At 43.0% G+C, this 20,015-nt stretch overlaps 1 protein-coding gene across 3 annotated transcripts in view; it reads left to right on the forward strand.

The window, feature by feature from the left end:
- Positions 1–10,918, forward strand: part of LOC141784234 (actin-binding protein WASF3) — a 48,438-nt gene extending 37,520 nt beyond the window's left edge. Inside the window, exons 5-11 of one of the 3 annotated variants that reach the window (XM_074661997.1) lie at positions 35–152; positions 3,215–3,283; positions 3,736–3,780; positions 5,096–5,229; positions 5,711–6,013; positions 7,852–8,264; positions 9,757–10,918. In XM_074661997.1, the coding sequence (XP_074518098.1) occupies positions 35–152; positions 3,215–3,283; positions 3,736–3,780; positions 5,096–5,229; positions 5,711–6,013; positions 7,852–8,264; positions 9,757–9,914 (1,240 nt within the window). In that variant the 3' untranslated portion in view covers positions 9,915–10,918. The remainder of the gene's footprint in view (positions 1–34; positions 153–3,214; positions 3,284–3,735; positions 3,781–5,095; positions 5,230–5,710; positions 6,014–7,851; positions 8,265–9,756) is intronic. The other 2 variants (XM_074661998.1, XM_074661999.1) reach the window with 2 other exon arrangements.
- The last annotated feature ends 9,097 nt before the right edge of the window (positions 10,919–20,015 follow it).

Raw genomic sequence — 20,015 nt, forward strand, 5'->3', positions numbered from 1 at the left:
TTCCTGAATCATGACCGCTTCATTTCCTTTGCAGGGATGACAAGAAGGACGCTCTCAAGTTCTACACCGACCCCTCTTACTTCTTCAACCTGTGGAAGGAGAAGATGCTGCAGGCCACCGAGGACAAACGCAAAGAGAAGAGGCGGCAGAAGGTACGGCGGCGTGTGGTTTGGTGCTGCAAGTGTGAGTGCTGCTGGTGTTGGTGTGTGTGACGGAGCAGTAGAAATCAGCTCATCTGCTGTTTTAATTTGCTGCTAATCTGTTTCCTCCTGCCTAAGTGTCATTCTTTATGCAGTATTTCACGTTATGCGTTCCTATTTGACTGTATGCACCATTGAGCTTTGCTTTGTTGTGTAATGAGTTATTAATGCAGCAGCAGTTGGACAGGCTCATTATGCAGAGGCTGATGCACATCTGAAGGGAAACTGCTTTACCCAGCTGAAGAAATGACTCAGGGATAATTATGTTGACTTATATTAAGTATATATATTTAATCATCTGCCTCCTTTTGTATTGCCAATGCTCATGCAGCTAGCATACAACCCTGAAAGGGAAAGGCAGTAAAAACAATGGATGGATAGCTGGCAATGTGGCTCTATTCTGGGAGCTCCCTGTCCTTCCACATGAAAACCTGGAATTGCAAACCCTAAACTGGAGATAGCACAGATCTCCTCCTAAAAAGAAAGCAATCATCAATCAGACCCAATCACAGAACCTCATTGTATTTAATAAAAGGGGTGAATATAATTGTGGCTTGGATCTAGACATACACAGATCCGAATCGGTGATAGGGGATCGGTCCATCCTTACATATGAAACTGATCTTATAAACCTCCAGGAAGGTCTGACAGCCTTTGTTGCTTTTTGCTCTGAGACCTAAAACTCAGGAGAACTCATAAAGATTTTATTGTTTTTATTTTTTTATGATTATAAATAAAATAAGACTGGAAAATGAAGGTATATGCTGTCATTTATATATAAAAAAGTTGGTCTTGGCCCGTATTGGTATTGGCGGGTCAGGCTTTCTAAAGATCGGTGATCACCCAGAAAGTTGTGATCGGTGCACCCCTACTTGGATCCTTTCCTGGAGATCCTTGTTCGTCTGCATGGATGAGTGGAATGCTAAAGATGGAGACACACTTCACCTAAAAGCAACTGAAATAATCAGTTTAACTACGTTTATTGGAGAAAGTTTATCTTGGGATCCCTCTGCCCATCCACATGAGATGGAGAGAGCACACCTCCCCTCAAACCCCCTCAAACAACATTTGGCCAAAACAAAAATAAAGTCACAGTTGATTTTGGTTTATTAAGTTGCCCTCCCCTTCCACTTAGGTGGAACACAAAAGCCTGAGATATGAGAGCACATCTCAAAAACAGAATTGAAAATATTTTTCGATCAAAACCAATGAAGGAGTCACAATATTTAGTTTATTGGACAAAGTTTTTACAGGGGGCCCCCTGTCCTTTCCTACTCTTCCACATGCATACGTGGAATGCCAAAGCCCGAGGTGGGTAGAGTACACCTCTCATCCACAACACCATGAAAATATATTATTTACCAAAACCAATGTGGGAATCACAATTTATTTTAGTTTATTGTAGAAAGTTTTTACTGTGAGCCCCTGCCCTTCAGCATGCATAAGCCAAATGTTTAAAACCCAGGGTGCAGAGAGCAAACCTCCCCTATAAGACAAATTATAAATGAAAAAAAAACAATAACCAATACATGAATCCTATTTTATTTAGTTTGTTGGAGAAAGTTTACTCTGGAAACTCCCTGCCCTTCCACATGCATATGTGTATGCCAAAGCTTAAGGCGGGAAGAGCCCCTCAATATAACAATGTTTGACCAAAAGAAAAAGAGAGGCACAGTTTTCTAAGTATTTGAGGTGCCCTTCCCTTCCACATACATAAGTGGAATGCAAAAAACTGAGTTTTTGAGAGCACATCTCAAAAATAAAATTAAAATTACATTTATTGACAAAACAATGAAGGAATAACAATTTATATTAGTTTATTGAAGAGAGTTCATACTGGAAGCCCCCTGCTCTTCTGCATGCACATGCAGAATTACAAAACCAAGAGTGGGGAGAGCACACATGCCCTATAAGATATATGATTGATAACCAAAACCATTGAAAAATCACATCTTATTTGGATTTATTTCTCAAATTTATTCTGGGAGCTTCCTTCCCTTCCATGTTCATAGGGCCTATGTGGAATACCAAAGCCTGAGGAGGGAAGAGCACACCTCTTATCCAAAAACGCCATAGAAATATATTATTGCTCAAACCAATGAAGGAATCAGTGGGGCTTTTTGTTTTTTTTTGGTTGAGTAAAAGTTAAATCTGGTGATATAGCTCTTGTTCTGGGATTATCCTGCCCTCCTACATCCATGCATGTAATGCTTAAGTCCAAGGTGGGAAAGCACACTTTTCATCAAAAAACAAAGAAATGTTTCAATTCAAAATTAAAGAAAAAATCACAGTTTACTGTAGTTTATTGGAGAAAGTTTATTCCGGGAGCTCCCTGTCATCCCACATGCACATGCGGGGTGCTAAATCCCAATAAAAAAATTCTGACCTAAATAGAATATTTCTTATACGATATGTTGAACATGTTTTGATTGTGACTAAGTGGTCACAGATTTGTAGATCTGCAGCTCTCTCTGCTCTGAGCTCTGAGGTGTGTGACCCACAGTCCTGCAGTGAGGCGTCTGTCACGCACAGGTAGCGTTGTGTCCTCAGCAGGGCCTCAGCTGGCAGCCTCGTGGGCCTGACCAGCTGTGGCTGAGAGATGTTTTTTGAAGTTGTGTGCTTTGTTTTGGAGTCACTTTTGTCTTCAGCTGTCTCAGAGTTTTGAATATTTCAGAGGTTTTTGATTCAGTCAGCTCTTCCAGCCCTGAACAGCTGCTGCTGTATGTTTGTTGATATTTCTGTTGGATTAAATGCTGCTCACATTTCTTTCTGTTCCCCCGCTTCAGTTTGTAGCTCAGCAGAATAAAACCCTGTTCAAACAATCAGAAAAACAGGTTTGAAAACCATCTGCAGGAGTGTTGACCAAACGTCTCTGCACTTCATCTCACTGAACCAAACTTCCCAAAACAAACGCCTGTCCTTCCTCCTTCTCCTCCTCCTCCTCCTCCTCCTCCTCCTCCTCCTGGTCTGCTCAGTCTAATGCACCAGCTTGTCTCTCTCCCATGTTTCCATAGGGCTGTCCGGCCCACCCCGACAGGCCCCACTCCAGACAGGCCCCACCCAGGAGCCCCCTGTCCATCTCTGTAAGATAACCCCCGACCCCTGCCCCCCGCCCTCTCACTTTACCCCCACATACCCCACTAACACACCAAACACCACCACGTTAGAGGAGGTACAGACCCAGGTAAGACGCACAGATCTAATACAGGCCAAACCAGTCATACTAAAACACACACACACACACACACCTTCCCTCTGTTTGTGTCAGTCTGTCGCGATAGCTCGCCACCTCACCCGCTCTCTCACCCTCTGTGTTTGGTTTGCTTCCCGTCCCGACGTTTTTTGTCTACCGTACGTCTGGTGTGGGACGTGTCCAGGTTTTCATGTGTAGACTAGCCTGTGTGAGTGTGAGTGTGAGTGTGTGGTTTTCTGGTGATGGGGTCCTGTTTTCTTTCTCTTCCTGGATTTAAAACTCCCACCTTCTGTCTATCCTGTCTTTTATTGGTCTTTCGGTCTGCCTCTGTGTGTGTTTCAGGAGCAGCAGAGGCAGGTGGAGGACCCGGGCAGAGAGGTGAAGAAGGTCAGTGAAAATCTTCTCATTCAAGGTGTGTTGAAGAAATACAAACAAAAGATCATTAAAATGCACGTCTCAGCCGTTTGGGTGGCTGAACGATTGGATCGTACGCTGCCCTGCAGAGGAAATGGATGTGAAGCAGGCGCCAACTGAGAAACAGGAAACTCAGTGAACCCAGAGTTTATAAAAACAGGAGAAGAGCTGAGACGAGGGGATACTTTACCACTCTGAAAACATGTGATTCAATAAGGAACAAGGATGGATGAATGGAAGGGTGACCGGAAGATGGATGGAATGTTGAATAAAAAAGCGGAGACGGCGATGAGATAGATGAAAGGATAGGTGGATGCTCAAAAAGACTGACAGAAAGATGAACAGTGTGATAGAAGGAAGGATGGTGGATTGAAAAAAAGGTGCAAGGATAGGAGGATGCAATGATGGAAGGATTGAAGAACAGACAGATGAATAGATGGAAGGAAGGAAGGAGGGAAGGTTTAAAGAAAGGATGGATGGATTGGAGGTTGTAAGGATGGGTTGAAGGACAGATGGACAGACAGACCGCAAGATAGATGGAAATAAGGAGGGATGGCTGAATGGTTATAAGAAAGATGGATGGATGGGTGAACAGCTGGATGAAAAGGCAGGTGAAAGGATGGATGGATGAATTAAAAGATATATGATGCATGTATGGTAGATAGAGAGATGGATGGATGGATGGATAGATGGATGGATGGATGGATGGATGGATGGATAGATGGATGGATGGATGGATGGATGGATGGATGGATGGATGGATGGATGGATGGATGGATGGATGGATGGATGGATGGATGAAAAGGTAAATTAAAAGATTGATGAATAGATGAATGAAAGGATGGATTGGTGGAAGGAAAGATTAAATAAAGATTGATGAATTCATTAAGATAACCTTTATTAACCCCTTTGAAGGAAATTCTGTATCTTGAGCTCATCTGAATTGATGGAAAGAAAGAAAAATATTATGGATTAATGGTTGAAAAGAGGAAAGACACGCAACAGAATGGATGGAGGGATGATTGTTCAGATGGAAAAATGGAAAGATGAATAGATTAACCTCTGGATGTGAGGGTAGAAGACTCTGTTTGTGGATAGATGGATAGTTGTACTTTATTGATTTTAAACTCAGGAGATGTGAAAGAAAATGCTCAAACATTGAAAGCTTAATTGTAAAAAAGAGACCTTTTGTTTTTTCAGTGTTGGTGTTGTTTGGCTCCTCAGGTGATCCCACCAGGTGGTAGTCTACACAAACTGTTCTCCATTCCCTCTTTTTTGACCCTTCCAGGTGCGTAAGGCTCGTAACAGACGTCAGGAGTGGAACGTCCTGGCTTACGACAAGGAGTTCAGACCAGACGCCAGGCTTACCCCCTCCCCCTACCACGGCATGTCCTCAGAAGGCTCCCTGTCCCCAGATAGCAGGTAAACAAACCTGTGTGTGTGTGTGTGTCTGTTTGTGTGTGTGTGTGAGAGAGAGAGAGGGGCTTTTTACCGTGACACAATCAAACCTGACAACAGGTCCCTGTGGGGCCAGGGGGGATCTGTAAGTAACTTTGAATACATGCAGACACAAAACAGTCACAGTTTTAGGAAAAATGATTGGATTCTTGTTTCGTTCTCCATCTAAAAACATAAAAACCTCACTTTTAATATTTCCTTCAGCTCTGAAAATCATAATCCTGTTGGTTAAACTAGCTTAAGATTCAGTTACATAACCACCAAAAGTGTCAGATACTCAGGTTAATGCACAGATCTCTGTGAGCAGCACTCAGAGAACAGCCATCCTACCAACCTGCTGTCTGCTGTGAAGCTCTCTGCTGCCCTCTAGTGCTCAAACCCATTCACAGCACACCATCAGCAGAAAACAATGGTTGAATAAAATCAACCATTTTCTTTTCTTCAGGTCAATGGCGTCAGATTCCTACCCAGCCAGCCCCAACCACCCCTCCTCCCAGGCCCCGGGGGCCATCCACCCCACCGACCACCACGCCAGGGACCACCTCAGCGCCGCAGCCCAGACTCAATCCCTGGACCGAGGACTCAGGCCGGCCAACCAGCCCCCTGGAGCAGGAGGGCCCGCGCCAGGAGGGCGGCATGTGGCGTCCCTGGGCAGGACCCCGTCAGGACATGGGGTCCCCGCTGGTGGAGACCAAATGGTTAATGGGCCGAGGCAGCAGTCGGTTAAGGATTACCGGGCTGGGCACGGGTGGGTATTCATCTGTCTATGAGAATGAGTGAATGTGTCTTTCTCATAGAGAATCCATCATAGACCTGGTTTCCAAAAATGTCAAAGCTGGGGCTGATAACTCTTCTTCAGAACTAAACAGCTGTAGAGTGTGTCTCTCCTTTCCTCCTCAGTGACTAAACATTGAAGTGAAACAAGATGTTGAAGCTCTAAAGGTCATGTTAATGTCAGTTTGCTGCTGCTTCCAATGTTAAAGTGGATCCATCTGACCTTTCCAAAATGTCCCTTATGGCTCCTCCTTGGTCTGACTCCCTAAAATACACCTGTACTCTTAGATTAACTTTCTTCTCTGTCCTTAATTTGAATTTTGGCTGGCAGCTTTGCAGAAACACATTAATCCCTCACAGATTTTGACTCCAGTGGCAAATCTGCTAGAGCAAAGTTGTGGAGGTTGACCAGCGCTAAGATTTCCAACTTCCTGGAATGCACCAGAAACGATCGACTCCAACCTTAACAACAAACTAATATTTTAAAAGGGTGTTTACCTTTAAAGATCTGTGTCTAGAGGCTTTTAATTTGAAAACAAAGCATGAGAAAAGTGGTTTCTTTCAGGTTTGAGCCGCTGACGAAGCCAGAGGGAAGCCTTGGTGTAACTTACCTACTCTCCAGAAACAGATGAACAGACCTTGTTAATGAGCCAATGGGGGCTCATTTTACTGTTTACACTGCAACAGTGTCAGCAGTGTTTCAGAAAAATCCCACTCCAATGTTTTCAAGGGTTTGCGTTAAAGGTCGACTGAAACGCCGTTTCCGTGTATACGTGAGGCCAAAATACAACAAAACTTTTGCATTTCACCCTAATACAGACATGGGCAAACTACGGCCCGGGGGCCACATGCGTTGTTAAACGTTTTAGTCTTGAAAAAATTAAATGAATAAACCTTGTTAATGTTTTATTTTCCCTGCAAGAGGGCAGATCAGACAGCAGCAGACTGTGCTCTGACTGTCTGATTAAAACACATGGGAGTGCGCAGATGCGGGCGGATAAGATGGAGTGAATCGTCAGTGATCTGTTAGTTATAAAAAAAAAAAAAAGCTCAGGAAGATGTCTGTATAAACCTTCAATGTGAGTTATTTGTCTAATTTTTATAAAGAGATGTTCACATTTAATATCAAAATATCAAACAAACAGTTTTGACACAATCTTTTATTATTTTTCTTTTTTTTTTCATTTTTAAAACCAGGACAGAAAAATCTCATTTTTCTGTTCTTCTGTTATTCTGTTTTTTTGTTTTGGTTTTGAAACAGAAAAACAAAAAAAAAAGTCAGTTTTTTTCGGGGGTTTTTTTATTTTGTTTTGAAACAGAATAACGACAGAACAAACCATACACAGATTAAAAATCCCATTATGATTCCATTCTCTCACATTCTAATTTTAATTTCAAAACAAAATCAGAACAGCGAAAAATAGACCGTTATTTGTTTTCTGATTTTTGATTTGAAAACGAAAAATTGAATAACAAGTCGTTATCCGTTTTCCGATTTTGGATTCTAAAACGGATATGAATGAATGATACCCTGATAGTTACCAAAGCACTCCATCCATCTGCTTCTGGTCCGGCCCCTTTGTCAAATGTTAGAACCCATTGTGGCCCACAAATCAAAAAGTTTGCCCACCCCTGCCCTAAAACCATTGTCGTGTACACAGCCCCTTTTTTCTGGCAGGAAGTTGTTTTTGAGACATGAGTTGGTTTTAATGTGAAAGTCTTATAAGTCTGAAGGTCAAAGGTTGGTAACTCAACCTCTCCTCTCTCCTCCTCTCTCCTCCTCTCTCCTCCTCTCTCCTCCTCTCTTGTCAGCAGTCAGCCCTCCACCATCCCAGAGTACTACATCCCCCCTGCTCCTCCCCCTCCTCCCCCCACCATCCCCTCAGCTCAAACCGCCTTCGACTCCTCCTCAGGCCCCCCCTCTGCAGCCGCCTCTGCGGTCCCCCCCACCTCCTCCACCCTCTCCCGCCCCTACTCACCCTCTCCTCCTCCACCCCCGGCCAACTATGTGCCCTCCCCAGCCCACCCTCCCTCCGGCGCTCCACCTGCCGCCCCTCCGCCTCCTCCACCAGGGGCACCCAGTGCACTCCAGGCTCACCCGTCGCCTCCTCACGGCGCCGTGGGCCAGGCGGTGGATGGAGCCCCTTCGACAAGGAAGTCCACGATGCTGGGGATGATCCCCATGAGCGATGCTCGCTCCGACCTGCTGGCAGCCATTCGTAGAGGTTAGTGATGGGGAAGTGTGTTTTCAGGGACACGCTCAGCTCGTACCACTCTCTGCACTTCATAGGTTTAAGTTTCAGTAATGATTACCCAAAAAAGCTGACCTCATCGCTCAGAGTTTAAGGGACACAGAATGAAAGAAAAAACAGTTTAAAAAGAAAAAAGTCTGAAAAACATAGGTCATGTCAGCACGGTTGGTAGTTTTAGATGAACAGATCAAAAGGGAGTCAGCCAGAAGCAGCATGCTGCAGCATGCAGACACTCAAAGATGTTTGCAGCAGCCTTCTTCACCTTGCCGTAGCCCCCAGCTGCCTGCAGCAGCCTTTGTTAGGTGTTTGCAGCAGCCTCTAGGTGTTTGCAGCGGTCTGCAGGTGTTTGCAGCAGCCTGTAGCTGTTTGCAGCAGGCTGCAGGGGCACAGACTAATGGTGCGGCCACACCAAATGCGAATTTGCGGCGCGATTACATACAAAGTCTATGCAAAGACGCGTTTAGCCGCCGATTCGCCTCGGGCGGCGCGATTCGCGCGTTTGGCGCGGCGAGTTTGGAGCGTTCACGCATTTGGGCGGTAGACGCGAATTCGCTCGAGTTCAAAATATTCCCCCACGACGTCATTGTTTTGACGACGTTGGGGGGCAACTGCCGCCTGCTCCGGCTCCAACTCCGCTGGAGGATGGAGGAGAAAACAATCTGTGTGGTGTGTCATCATCCAGAGTTATACGATACGACGTGTGTACTTTACAGAGACTGGAAAAACAGGAGCAGGCTAGGTTGAAAGTCTCTGAGGAGACAGGTTTTGAATGTAAGTTCTGAAAACATTCGTTCCCAGCTGGATTTGCCTGTACGGGCTATCACTGAGTTCGACTGTGTTTTCCTCAGCAGAGTTTTAAGCCTGATAAAGAGGAGAAAAGTGCGGGGCAGGGGCAGAGCGAGGGAAAAGATGGAAGTTCACTTTGCTCCTCTCTTTCCTCCACCCCTTCATTATCCCCAGGGAGACCTCCGGGAACATGGGTCAGGGGTTCGGGTGGTCGGTGGTACGGGGTGTCGGAGGTTCGGGGGATCGGGGATGAGATCGCAGGGAACAGCCAAGCAGGGCTGGTGGATTACCAGGGAGAGGCAGCAGGCATTGATTGTGATCTCCAAAGCTTTCACACACTCTCCTGTCATGCTTTGGAAACCACAGCTCATTGTTTTTCAGCTGCTCTTTTGGACTTTCGGTCTTTAAATGAACGAGCTCTCTACTCCGCATGCGCAGTACCGCGCATGCGCCTCAGCTTGTCAAAAAAGTCCAGCGAGTAAATTCGCGTGTTCGCGTTTGGTGTGGCCGCGGCATAAGAATGTCTGATGACTGCAGGCCGTTCAAACACAAACAGCAGTTTTCATGACACATGACCCCGTGGATGAACTTTTGTACTCAGAGTCTTCAGAGTTTCTAGTCACTGCCCTCCTCCCCCCTTCATTCCTCCCCCCTCCACCTAACCCTCTGCCCCCTCCAGGTATCCAGCTGCGGAAGGTCCAGGAGCAGAGGGAGCAGGAGGCCAAGAGGGAACCTGTTGGGAATGACGTGGCCACCATCCTGTCTCGCCGTATTGCCGTGGAGTACAGCGAGTCCGATGATGACTCTGAGCTTGACGAGAATGAGTGGTCAGACTAGAAGAGCGGAGAGGGAAGAGACGGGGGCTCGGTGGGTGGTGAAAGGAGACAAAACGAAACACTGCGTCAAAATGAAGGGTTTGATGAGTTTAACTTCAGTAAGATTGAATCCAGTCATTCAGACATCCTCTCATTATGTTTCCATCTTCTTTAAACATTTAGCACCTACACAACAACAGGTTGGTAACTTCACCCCCTGATGACGCCTATTTAACAACTGAAACCCCAGAGATTCGTGTCTCTAACCACGCTGTGTGTATGCTGCAATAAACACACACACACACACATTTGCACACTTCCAACACCCTCAGCCCCCGTCTGCTCATTTTGAAGCACCAACACTCAGCTGTGAAAAAACAAACACTTCTTCTCCCCCTACACGTTTGAGTGATAATTATTAGCATGATCTCAAAGTGGAGGTGGGTGGACCCCCTGCTGAGTGCGGGGGCTTAATGTGTTTACAAAACACTTGATATAGCACAAGAGAAAATAATTATAGTGCAATCTTAACTTATCTGCCAAATGTGGAGAAAGGATTTATGAAAATCAGGGACAAGAACTTCTAGAGGATGACTCAGATGCACTGAGGGAAACACTGGGGCGGGTCTTTACAGAGCTACGCCGTCGTTATGAGAGCTTGGTTTATTGGACGAAGCATCAGAATGATCTCTCTTATGACGTGTGAAGGTGAAGCTCGTTAGTAACATGAAATGTCACTGAGCTCCAGTTTAAAGTTGAAACTTGTTAAAAGAAACCTTTAACAGGTGGGACAAAATGTCTCAAGAAATCTGAATAGCCTGTGTATTTTCTTATAAGTGCTGCAATTGATTATTAAAACCTGATAATAAGGGTAATCTTCAACGGCACCTGTGCGAAAAGATCAGAATTAAAATCTTTGTTTAAGGAAGAAAAGTCAGTTTAATACTCCTTACAGTTGCTCTGTTAAAGTTACATCACGGATTTTGAATACATTTTACATATCAAATCTTCAGATTCTACCTGCTCCCTCATTTTGTTGAAAAAACAAAACAACAAAACAAAAATTAAACTTTTTTTTTTTTTTTTTTTTTTCGGGGGGGGGGGGGGGGGGTGCATTTCCTTGCAGCAAATGCTGAAATGTTGAAATGCTGAGCCCTAGGCGCTTCTGTCTTCACCTCAGAACTGCTTATGACATTGCATATGATGTGCAGTTTCCATGGTGATGGGAAGCAAAGCCAAACTCTATGTTTGGAAAACGCTGAATATTTGAATTAAAAAAAGAACGGTTGGAAATGTAAAAAGGACACACACACACACATTTTTTCTGAACATGCTGAACATTTTAAAATTCAAATGGTGAAAATCTGTGATAATTTGTTGAAGTAACCAGCCAAACAAACAAAAAAAACATACAGAGGATTATGTTTATTTAAGTCACAGGATTTTTGTTGTTCAACAGTTATTGATATAAAAAATTGTCTTATCTGATACAGTTTGAGCCACATTCATCTGACAAGTCTAGAAAAATGTCTAATTCAAGTTATTAATTAAAGTTTCTTAAAATAACAAAATAAAAAAGTAAATTATAATATCTTGAAAAAGACATTTCTCTAGATTCATCAGAGGAATGTTGCTATGACACCTAAAAGTCAATTTTTAATAAACACAAGACTTAAATACATGTTTTTAGTGCTGTAGTTAAAAATACAAATTAATTTATTCATTTATGTATTGTTTGGGTAAACTGACTGAAATTTCAAGAAACCTTTGAAAAATTGATGAAAGTATTTTTTCTTAAGTAGTTTTGTTTACAGAGCAGGGCTAAAAGTATATTTCTCTGCAGAGATCAGTGTGGAAAAAGCCTAACTCTCATAAAGTCAGTGTAGATTTGATCTTGTACCTTTAAGATGTGATTAACAGAAGTTCAGAGACAGAAGACGCTACCCACCAGAGCCACGCTGGTTGTTGTTGGAGCTTGTGGTCGATCATCATCAGCCTTCATGTTGAAGAAGTGAGCCAGCTTCAGTTTGTTTCATATTCTCTTTTTTTTATCATCCATGACTCAAAGCCAGTGACTGTGTGCTGTGGTATTGGTCTTATAGAATCGCTTCCTCTCTTTAACAACACTGGAAACCCACTCACATAGCTCGTCATTCAGACCTGGGGTCAAAGGTCATGTCCACTCCGTCAAACGTGACCCTGGATCAGCACTTGGCTTTGTGAACGCAGCCCCTGGACTATAAATATCTAAGTGTAAGAGACATGCAACAGTAATATACAGTATATTATCTCTCTCTTTTCAGTATAGGTTTGAATAATCCTCAGTATGAGCTGATTGGGCTGTAGTGTTTTTATAATGTGGTTTTTCCTTTGAAAATGTGCTGCAGTGAGTTGTTCGGTTTGCTTTATTTTGGGGGTTTTCTACTCCAGTACAGGATTGAGGTTCAGGATAAACAAGTAAAACCAGCTAGTTAAAGAAGTACTCTTTTATTTGTAACAGAAACACCTGATCCAAATCTCATCTTGAGCCAAAACAGCAAATGCTTCAAAAGAGGATCTAAAATCCAAGGTGGTGTGATACCTCAACAATACACAGGAGGCTCCACATAATCCAATCTTTCTTTAGACTCCAGAAAAGGTTTGAGTTTGTCTCCAGAAAAAAATTAAAAGAGGATTTATTCTGCTTTCCTGTATTTCAAATATAAAGTAACAAATCTTCATCAGATTGTCTTTGGAGGAGTAAGGCCTCAAAGAACCACGGTCTACCCATAGCTCCAGCCCTGACAGGCCTCCAATCAGAGAGAAGGGGAAGGGGTGCCTTAAAGAGACAGTAGCAAGGCTGACATAAGGGTTTTCTAAAACACAAGTGTGTGGGAAATTTTATTGAGCTGTAAAGCATGTGACGCTACTATGGGGGCACCAGAAGGACAAAATAAAGACCAAAAAGAGCAGAATACCTCCTCTTTAACACAGCAGTTCAACATTTGAAGCAGTAAAGGTGTGAATATATCAAATTGGAACAATACGTAAAAAGAAAAGCACAGTGAGGAACCAAACGTGGATTTGTTGTACAGACCTTGGCCAGATTTTGGAATCCAACAGCTGTGGCTGTAAAACTTCAAATTCAGTTTCTTCATTTAAAAACCAACCACACCTGGACACCTGGTGTGCAGGGTTTTTTTTGACTGCTGGCTTGTGGGAAAAACTTCATTATGTGTTGGAAATGTGAGAAATGAATCATGTTGTATAAACTTTTAGTAAGAAAGCCTGTGAAGTACATTTTGAGGGATATAACATAGACAATGGAAGAAAATCAAACTGTGTATCGCACACTAAACCAAATGTAAGCAAGTATGCATGTTCCTATAGACAATAAACGGTGAACAAAGTGATCAGCTGTGTCCGTGTCTCTCTGCTTCGCTCTACACTGTGTGATGTCACTCAACTGAACAAAAAACAGATTTTCAACCTCTCCAACGGAGAGATTATGCATCATGCTTCAGCGTCAGTCATCTTTTCTGGGTGACGTAAACCAGGCCCTCGCCACTTCTCCCTCAGCCCACCAGTGTCAACACGTTTTCGTTCCAGCGCCGCGCTGTTCCGGGCTTGACGGGGGCGGAGGAGGAACCAGTGGGTGCCTTTTGGACGAGAGGAGTCTGATTCGGGGCAACAGATGGTGACACAGCGGAGACACTGAGGTCAGTGGAAAGTACAGAAAGCGCCACGCCACACACACTGATTTAAAAACATGCCCTCAAAACGTGTGTCTGCGCATGAGTGGGTTAAAAACAAGGATTTTTCAGGTCAGGGTCTGAAATAGCTCCTCTTTTCTGCTGCTGTCTAAATTTAATCTGAATCTAATCTGGGAGACAGACTTCAGATAAGCCTTTTAAAAAACAAGACGCTCTGGATTTATCTGACACATCTGATGACTCACAGCTATTTAAGTCCTTTTCCTGTAGAGAGAGAAATGGCTGAAACAACGTCTCATTCTGACACAGAGGAAACACATGAAGCCATCAGCAGCAGCTGTGACGTGAGCGCCTGAGGGCCAGATGAATTTCCTCCCACTTATCAGATACGTTAGGCTTATTGAATGACAGATTTCAATTACTGCTGCCTCTTACCACACACTTAAGGTGCTAAATTGATTCTCTATCTGCTGCCATTACTTACAGACAGCAGGGATGTGGAAATGAATCTGCAGAGACCAGATCTCTCAGCAAATATTTATAAAGGCTTGTGTTCAGTTCAGTCCAAAGCATTCGGGAAACGAAACCCACTTCTGGGTTTTTCAAACATCCGACATTTGCATTTTCAAAGCAGAAACACCTGGTTAGTGGTGAGCTTCCTCTGAAATGCTTTCTGTTTATGAGGTCTCTACGGACAATATATCTTTAGAACAGAACAGTTCAATAAGGTTTGATACAGTGTATGCAGGATTCCCTTCCATTCCATACAAGTCTATAGTTAACATTTGTTGACGTAGACGTGAATCTCAAATTCTAAAATGAAGGAGCCAAATCTAAATGTTACATTCTTACAGTGCTTTCAAATTGGTAAAAGACCACATATTATATCCCAAAGCATGCTGTAAGGTACAGGTAGAACTGAAAAATTAGATTAGAAATTCATAATTAGAAAATTAGAGTTGCTAGGCGCAGCCCTGTTGGCTATGGCTGCCTTTTGCAGCACCTCTCTTTTTTTCTCTGTTTCTTGTAATTTTTTTTATCTCTTTTTCGTAATCTTTGTATTTGGAGTGGATCATTACTTTGTATGGTTCATTGTTGGTCATGGACACCAAACTTTTTGTGGCTTCAGCGATATTTTTACTACTTTTCTCCTGTGTTTGTCTGGAGATCCTACATGTAACCATGGCTGCATTGTTTACATGTGAACTCAGCTGTTAGCAGCCTGTAGCATGTCAATGCTAACTGTTAGGCCTAATGTCTTGGAGAGAGGAGAAGGTGAGGACGATGTGCTGGTCCTCAGATGTGAGCTAAGAAGTGACGACATGGACCTGTCCTTCCATCCATCGTTGTTGGGACCATAAGATCTATCTCCAATAAGATGGACAAGCTAGCTGTGCTAACCCAGCAACAGAGGGAATACCAGGAGGCAGATTAGCATCATGCTATTCACAGACATGGCTAACGGAGCTAACATCAGACACCAACGCCACATTGGAAGAACTTCACCTGCTGTGAGCAGACAGGATCCAGGAGACAGAGACTGAACAGACTGCTGGGGAGGCTCAGTCCTGGACCCTGTGGAGGTGGAGACTGGCTGGGCTGGAGAGTGGTGGACGAGTGGTGGACGGGATGTCGTCATCTAATTTCTTATGGACCTTTTTGCACTTTCTATACTCTTTCTTACTTTTGTTTTCTTAAATGCTGCGGTGACTCCTGAATTTCCCCTCTGGGATAAATAAAGTATTTTCTATTCTATTCTATTCTACTCTAGTTAAACAACCACACCTTTACACTAGAGGGAAGGAACAAAGGTGCAAAATTTGAAAGTAAACAAGTTACGAACAGAAAACAGTTAGAGGCAGCCCCAGAAAAAGGGAACACATCACTGGTTTAAAACAGTGATGAATTAAATTGACTTAACACAAAGTGTGAAGTGCTTTATATAAAAGATTACAGAAAACACTCAGAAGTATAAAAGAAATCAAAGTACTGCTTTTTTTCCCTGGGAAGGTTATCTGAACAGAAGTACTGTCCTGCATTCCCACATATGGTGTGCCTTTTGTTGAGTTTTCCATCCTTCTTGTAAAATCCTAAAATGTTTCAAACTTTAACCTTTTGTTCAGCTGATGAGTTGAAAATCTTTAGCTGTGACTCGTTAGCATTGTTACTGTGTACGTCCACTCTCTTCCTCTGTCATGGTAAGGTACAGATCATGCACTAGTATCGTTTTGTGGGTTGCCTGGGCTCTCGCGTTGATCTAGAGACACATGTCACACGATTGCTAGTCTCACGATACCCGGTGCATGTATCTACAATTGATTCTTCTGAGGATTCATGGCTGACTCCTGTCCATTGAGGAGGCTGCTACCAACCCAGTTGTAGCTCTTGCTTATCAAACCGGACACCAGGTAATATCGGTTTATCTTTCACAACCCTTAATGCAAGACTGAACTGCAAAGAACTTCAGAATGACGTAGATACAAGGTTTGTTTATTGACCTGTAGACAAGTCTTTGAGCCCAAAGCTCAGACTTTAAGCAGGTCCAATCTTGACTTGCAGCAGGATTCTAAGGAAAGATCCAAAGAGGTAAAGATCCTGATCTAGAGACAGCTGTTGAGACAAACCAAGGCCATGTCCACATCCCACTGAACACTTGACGTCTGGTGGACAAGCAGATCACGTCTATATCACGTCTGTCGGTCCAAGACCAATTATGAACATCTTTACAACATCCAAGTTAGGTCCACAATTTGGACGTTTAACCATGACTCCACTTGGACATCAATGAAAAAGATTAACATTTGAACATCAGCTTTCTGGACGCCAAGTGGACGTCTAAGCAGGAGTGAGTGAGCCTACTGAGCAAAGAGACTTTTAGAGGATGTTCTTTCACTGTCTTTTTTAGACGTCTAACTTTAAACATTACTTTTAATTTAAAGTAATATTTTGTTTGTTTTCGTTTTCTGTTTCCATTCTAAAATGTGATGACGATGTGTTTTCACTGACATTCACTGATATAAAACAGTGAATTTATCCACAGCTGTTTCCAGCCAAAACTTTGAAGTGAGGTGTGAAGACTCACAAGAAACGTCATTTATGACATTATGATGTTATTTAGAAAAAGGAAAATGTAGGGGGCACCTTCAGGCTTTGATTCAAACTGTCAGAGTAAGTATTACTTTGTCCACAGGGGGTGCCGAAATCAATACAAAACCAAAGATCTTAAAACAAGAACCAACTTCCAAACAAAGAATCTCTGTAACTTAGACAAGTGTTTTTGGTTTGAAGAGAGGAAGCTGAGCGTGGCTCTTATTGCAGATGTTGGCCCCAGTTGTTGGGCATCTAAAAGCATCAGGGAAATGACATAATTACAGTAAATATGGTCGGCTAATTTGCTGCAAGTCTGCTGCCAGACAGCCAGAGTCACTTTAAAAGAAGCTTGTTGGCAGAGCATCAAGGCAGCAGGTGGCTGTCTCCAGAAAAACATCCTCCAGAGGGTCGGAGCATGTGCTGCGGTTTATTTTGATGAAAGCATGTAGCTTATTTGACGACATGCTCTGAATAATCTGTCCAGATCCAGTCCAAAAACAAACAGTGTGTCTCCCTGAGTCACTGAAAGCATTACATTAAAGTTAGAGGACAGCTAAAAGCCTGCACACGTCAGAGAGTGACGTGCTAATAAGGCCTGCTTCATATTCATGCGCCCTTGGGTCGTTCCCCGGCCACATAGAGGAAATGATCCCCCCAGGTTTCAGCAAAAACTCATTTAAATTTCAGATGGGGGTGAAGTAGAGGTGTGTGCACACTCATGAGCCTGTGTGTGTGAGTCAGACACAGCAGATGCAGGGCAATCACCACCTTCTGTGCTCTTTTTTTGGCCGTCAAACACAGGCACGTACACCGGGCTGATTTGCTGCATCCTGCAGCAAATGGTGGAGAAAGCTTTCTGACTCATAGGTGGGGGGGGGGGGGGGGGGGGGGGGGGGGGGGGGGCAGACACAGGGTGGGAGGGAGACAGAGAACAGATAGAGACAGTAAGGCAGGCATTGTGCATGCTTTCACAGAGTGACGTAAAAGAAGTGAGGTGTGTGTGAGTGTGTGTGTGGGTGGATGCTGCGTCTTTTCCCTTCTCATCAGTCCCTGCATTGTCTGCATCTGGCCATGTGGTGGAGCTCTTCACCCTGCTTGTAGAGAATGAATAGAGGTGAGTCAAGGAGTGTAACACACACACACACACACACACACACACACACACACACACACACACACACACACACACACACACACACACACACACACACCAGCCGCCTCATAATTGTGTAAGTGAGACTTTCAGTGGTGTACAGATTTGAGTGATTAAAAGTGAAATTCTTACCTGCGTCACTGCTTTGATGACTAAAATCTGTCCCTCATTAAGAGGCTTTAGAGGCACTTTATCCCTTTACTAGAATATTCTGGTACCTGTTCTGAGCTGGACCAAGGGGTACCCAGACTTCAACAAAAAGAACACACAGACATAACAAATATAATGTCTGTTACCGTCACTGTGATCAGAGCAGAGCACCACTCCTGTCTGATGCATCCTTTAAAGGTCATGTTTGAGGACCCATTGAGCACAACTTGGACTTGTTTGGAGCCTCCTTCATATACAGCCAACAAAATGAGGACTGGAAGTTACCACCTGGAAAGCTTAACATGTCACATGATTATTTCCATGCAGGTGAAAATAAGACAGCAGATTCAAGTACAAAGCAAGCAAAATCAGTTTCAGCATAACAGAATACCAAGCCATACAGTTGTTAAAGAATGAAAGGTTCTTTAAAAGTCAGACTTAGGGATGCAGTTTCTGTGACATCACCTATTTGTTTCTGATGCGGAGTTTTGAAGCATATCGCCGATAGCCGCTGATATTAGATATGCTGACTTCAACTGAACTGAGTTAGGATGAGGTAAAGGGGCTTTCAGCCTCTTTACAAACATCTACAGTAAGCCCACCTGTCAAACCCGCCACACCCTTATTTGGACAAAACTCAGAATTTCAAATAGAATAACTGTGCTGATAGAGAAATAATCTACTCTGACTGAAATCATGTTTTAACCACGCTGTAAACATGTGGGTTCTTGCTGTAAAAATGAGTGTTATTGAATGGGTGCGTATGTGGTTTCTGCTGTTTCTGGACACAGCCCCTGGTGGACACTCCAGGAACTGCAGTTTTTAACATGTATGTCTCAGCGTCATAATCAAAAAACTGAGGGTTCTGCTTGGTTTGTCCAATAAACAGACATTTGTATATAGTTCTTGATTCTGTAATTATGGGTAGTTTTGAAGTCCATGGGGTATACAAATCAATTTGACGAAATACTAATTTCAATTTCATATCAGGGTACTTGGATGATATTTCTCTTAATATAATACAGAAAGTAAACATCATTTACTTTGCAAAAAATGCAGCTCATGCATTGGAATTCACAGTTTTGCGCTGTCTGCTTTCTCAAATGTCAAGTTTGCTCTTCAAATTTAACACTAGAATACATGCTTGTGTTTATTATTTTCAGCATTATTTGTTCAAAATGATCATTAAAACATGACAAAGGTGTTTTAAAAACTATTTAAATAATTAATTTAGATAAAATAATTCACTGTGTGTGTGTGTCTTAGAAATTTGTATCAATTGAAAAACCCTATAAATCAGAAATGGTTTGCTCCAAAGTCACATGACCCAAATCAGCTGAGGTCCCATCCTTTTTGGTGTGAACCTTGAAGAAAGTGTGTCATGTTTCAGCTCCTCCTCATCAATATTTCATCAGAATGATTGTCTGTACATGGGGCGCATTAACTGTTCATCAACTGTGTTACCAACATTTTCTGCTCTTCTTACTATAGATGTCATAAAGACCAAACTGTGAAGAAAAGGAGCAGAACTATGAGCTGATGGAGGTCAGGTGGTGCCATGATCAAGGTCTGCAGTTAGCACAAGGGCATAAACATGGAGGAAATGTGGACTGTGTTAGCATCACTGAATGTAGAGTTGTAGAGACAGGTTTCTCTCTTCTTGTCCTGTCAGCTGGTTACTGGGATTTTTGAGCCATAATTCTTTAAACTTTGTCCAAACTGTGAAATAAATGATGAGGGACATTTCTAGAGAGCGTAGTCTGACATAGATACGTTGAATAACTCTCAATTCAGTGTAATATGGATATATGTTGAAAATAAGTCACAACTTTTATTCATAACACAGTTGACAAATTATGTGTGGTTTATTATTATTATTGTTGTTGTTGTTAATTTAGGGCTTAATAGGGATGGATAACGAATGATGTACTTTTATAGGTACTGACCAAATTCTGTCAAAAGTATCGTGTACCAATTCACGTAAAATCAAAAGGTACTATTTTTAGGCAACTAAATGCATCCTTGTGACTGTGAGGGA

The sequence above is a fragment of the Halichoeres trimaculatus genome, unplaced genomic scaffold (genome assembly GCF_033239565.1).
Source record: "Halichoeres trimaculatus isolate MK-OKI-2021-1 unplaced genomic scaffold, fHalTri1.1 fHalTri1_scaffold_22, whole genome shotgun sequence".
NCBI classification, from domain to species: Eukaryota; Metazoa; Chordata; class Actinopteri; order Labriformes; family Labridae; genus Halichoeres; species Halichoeres trimaculatus.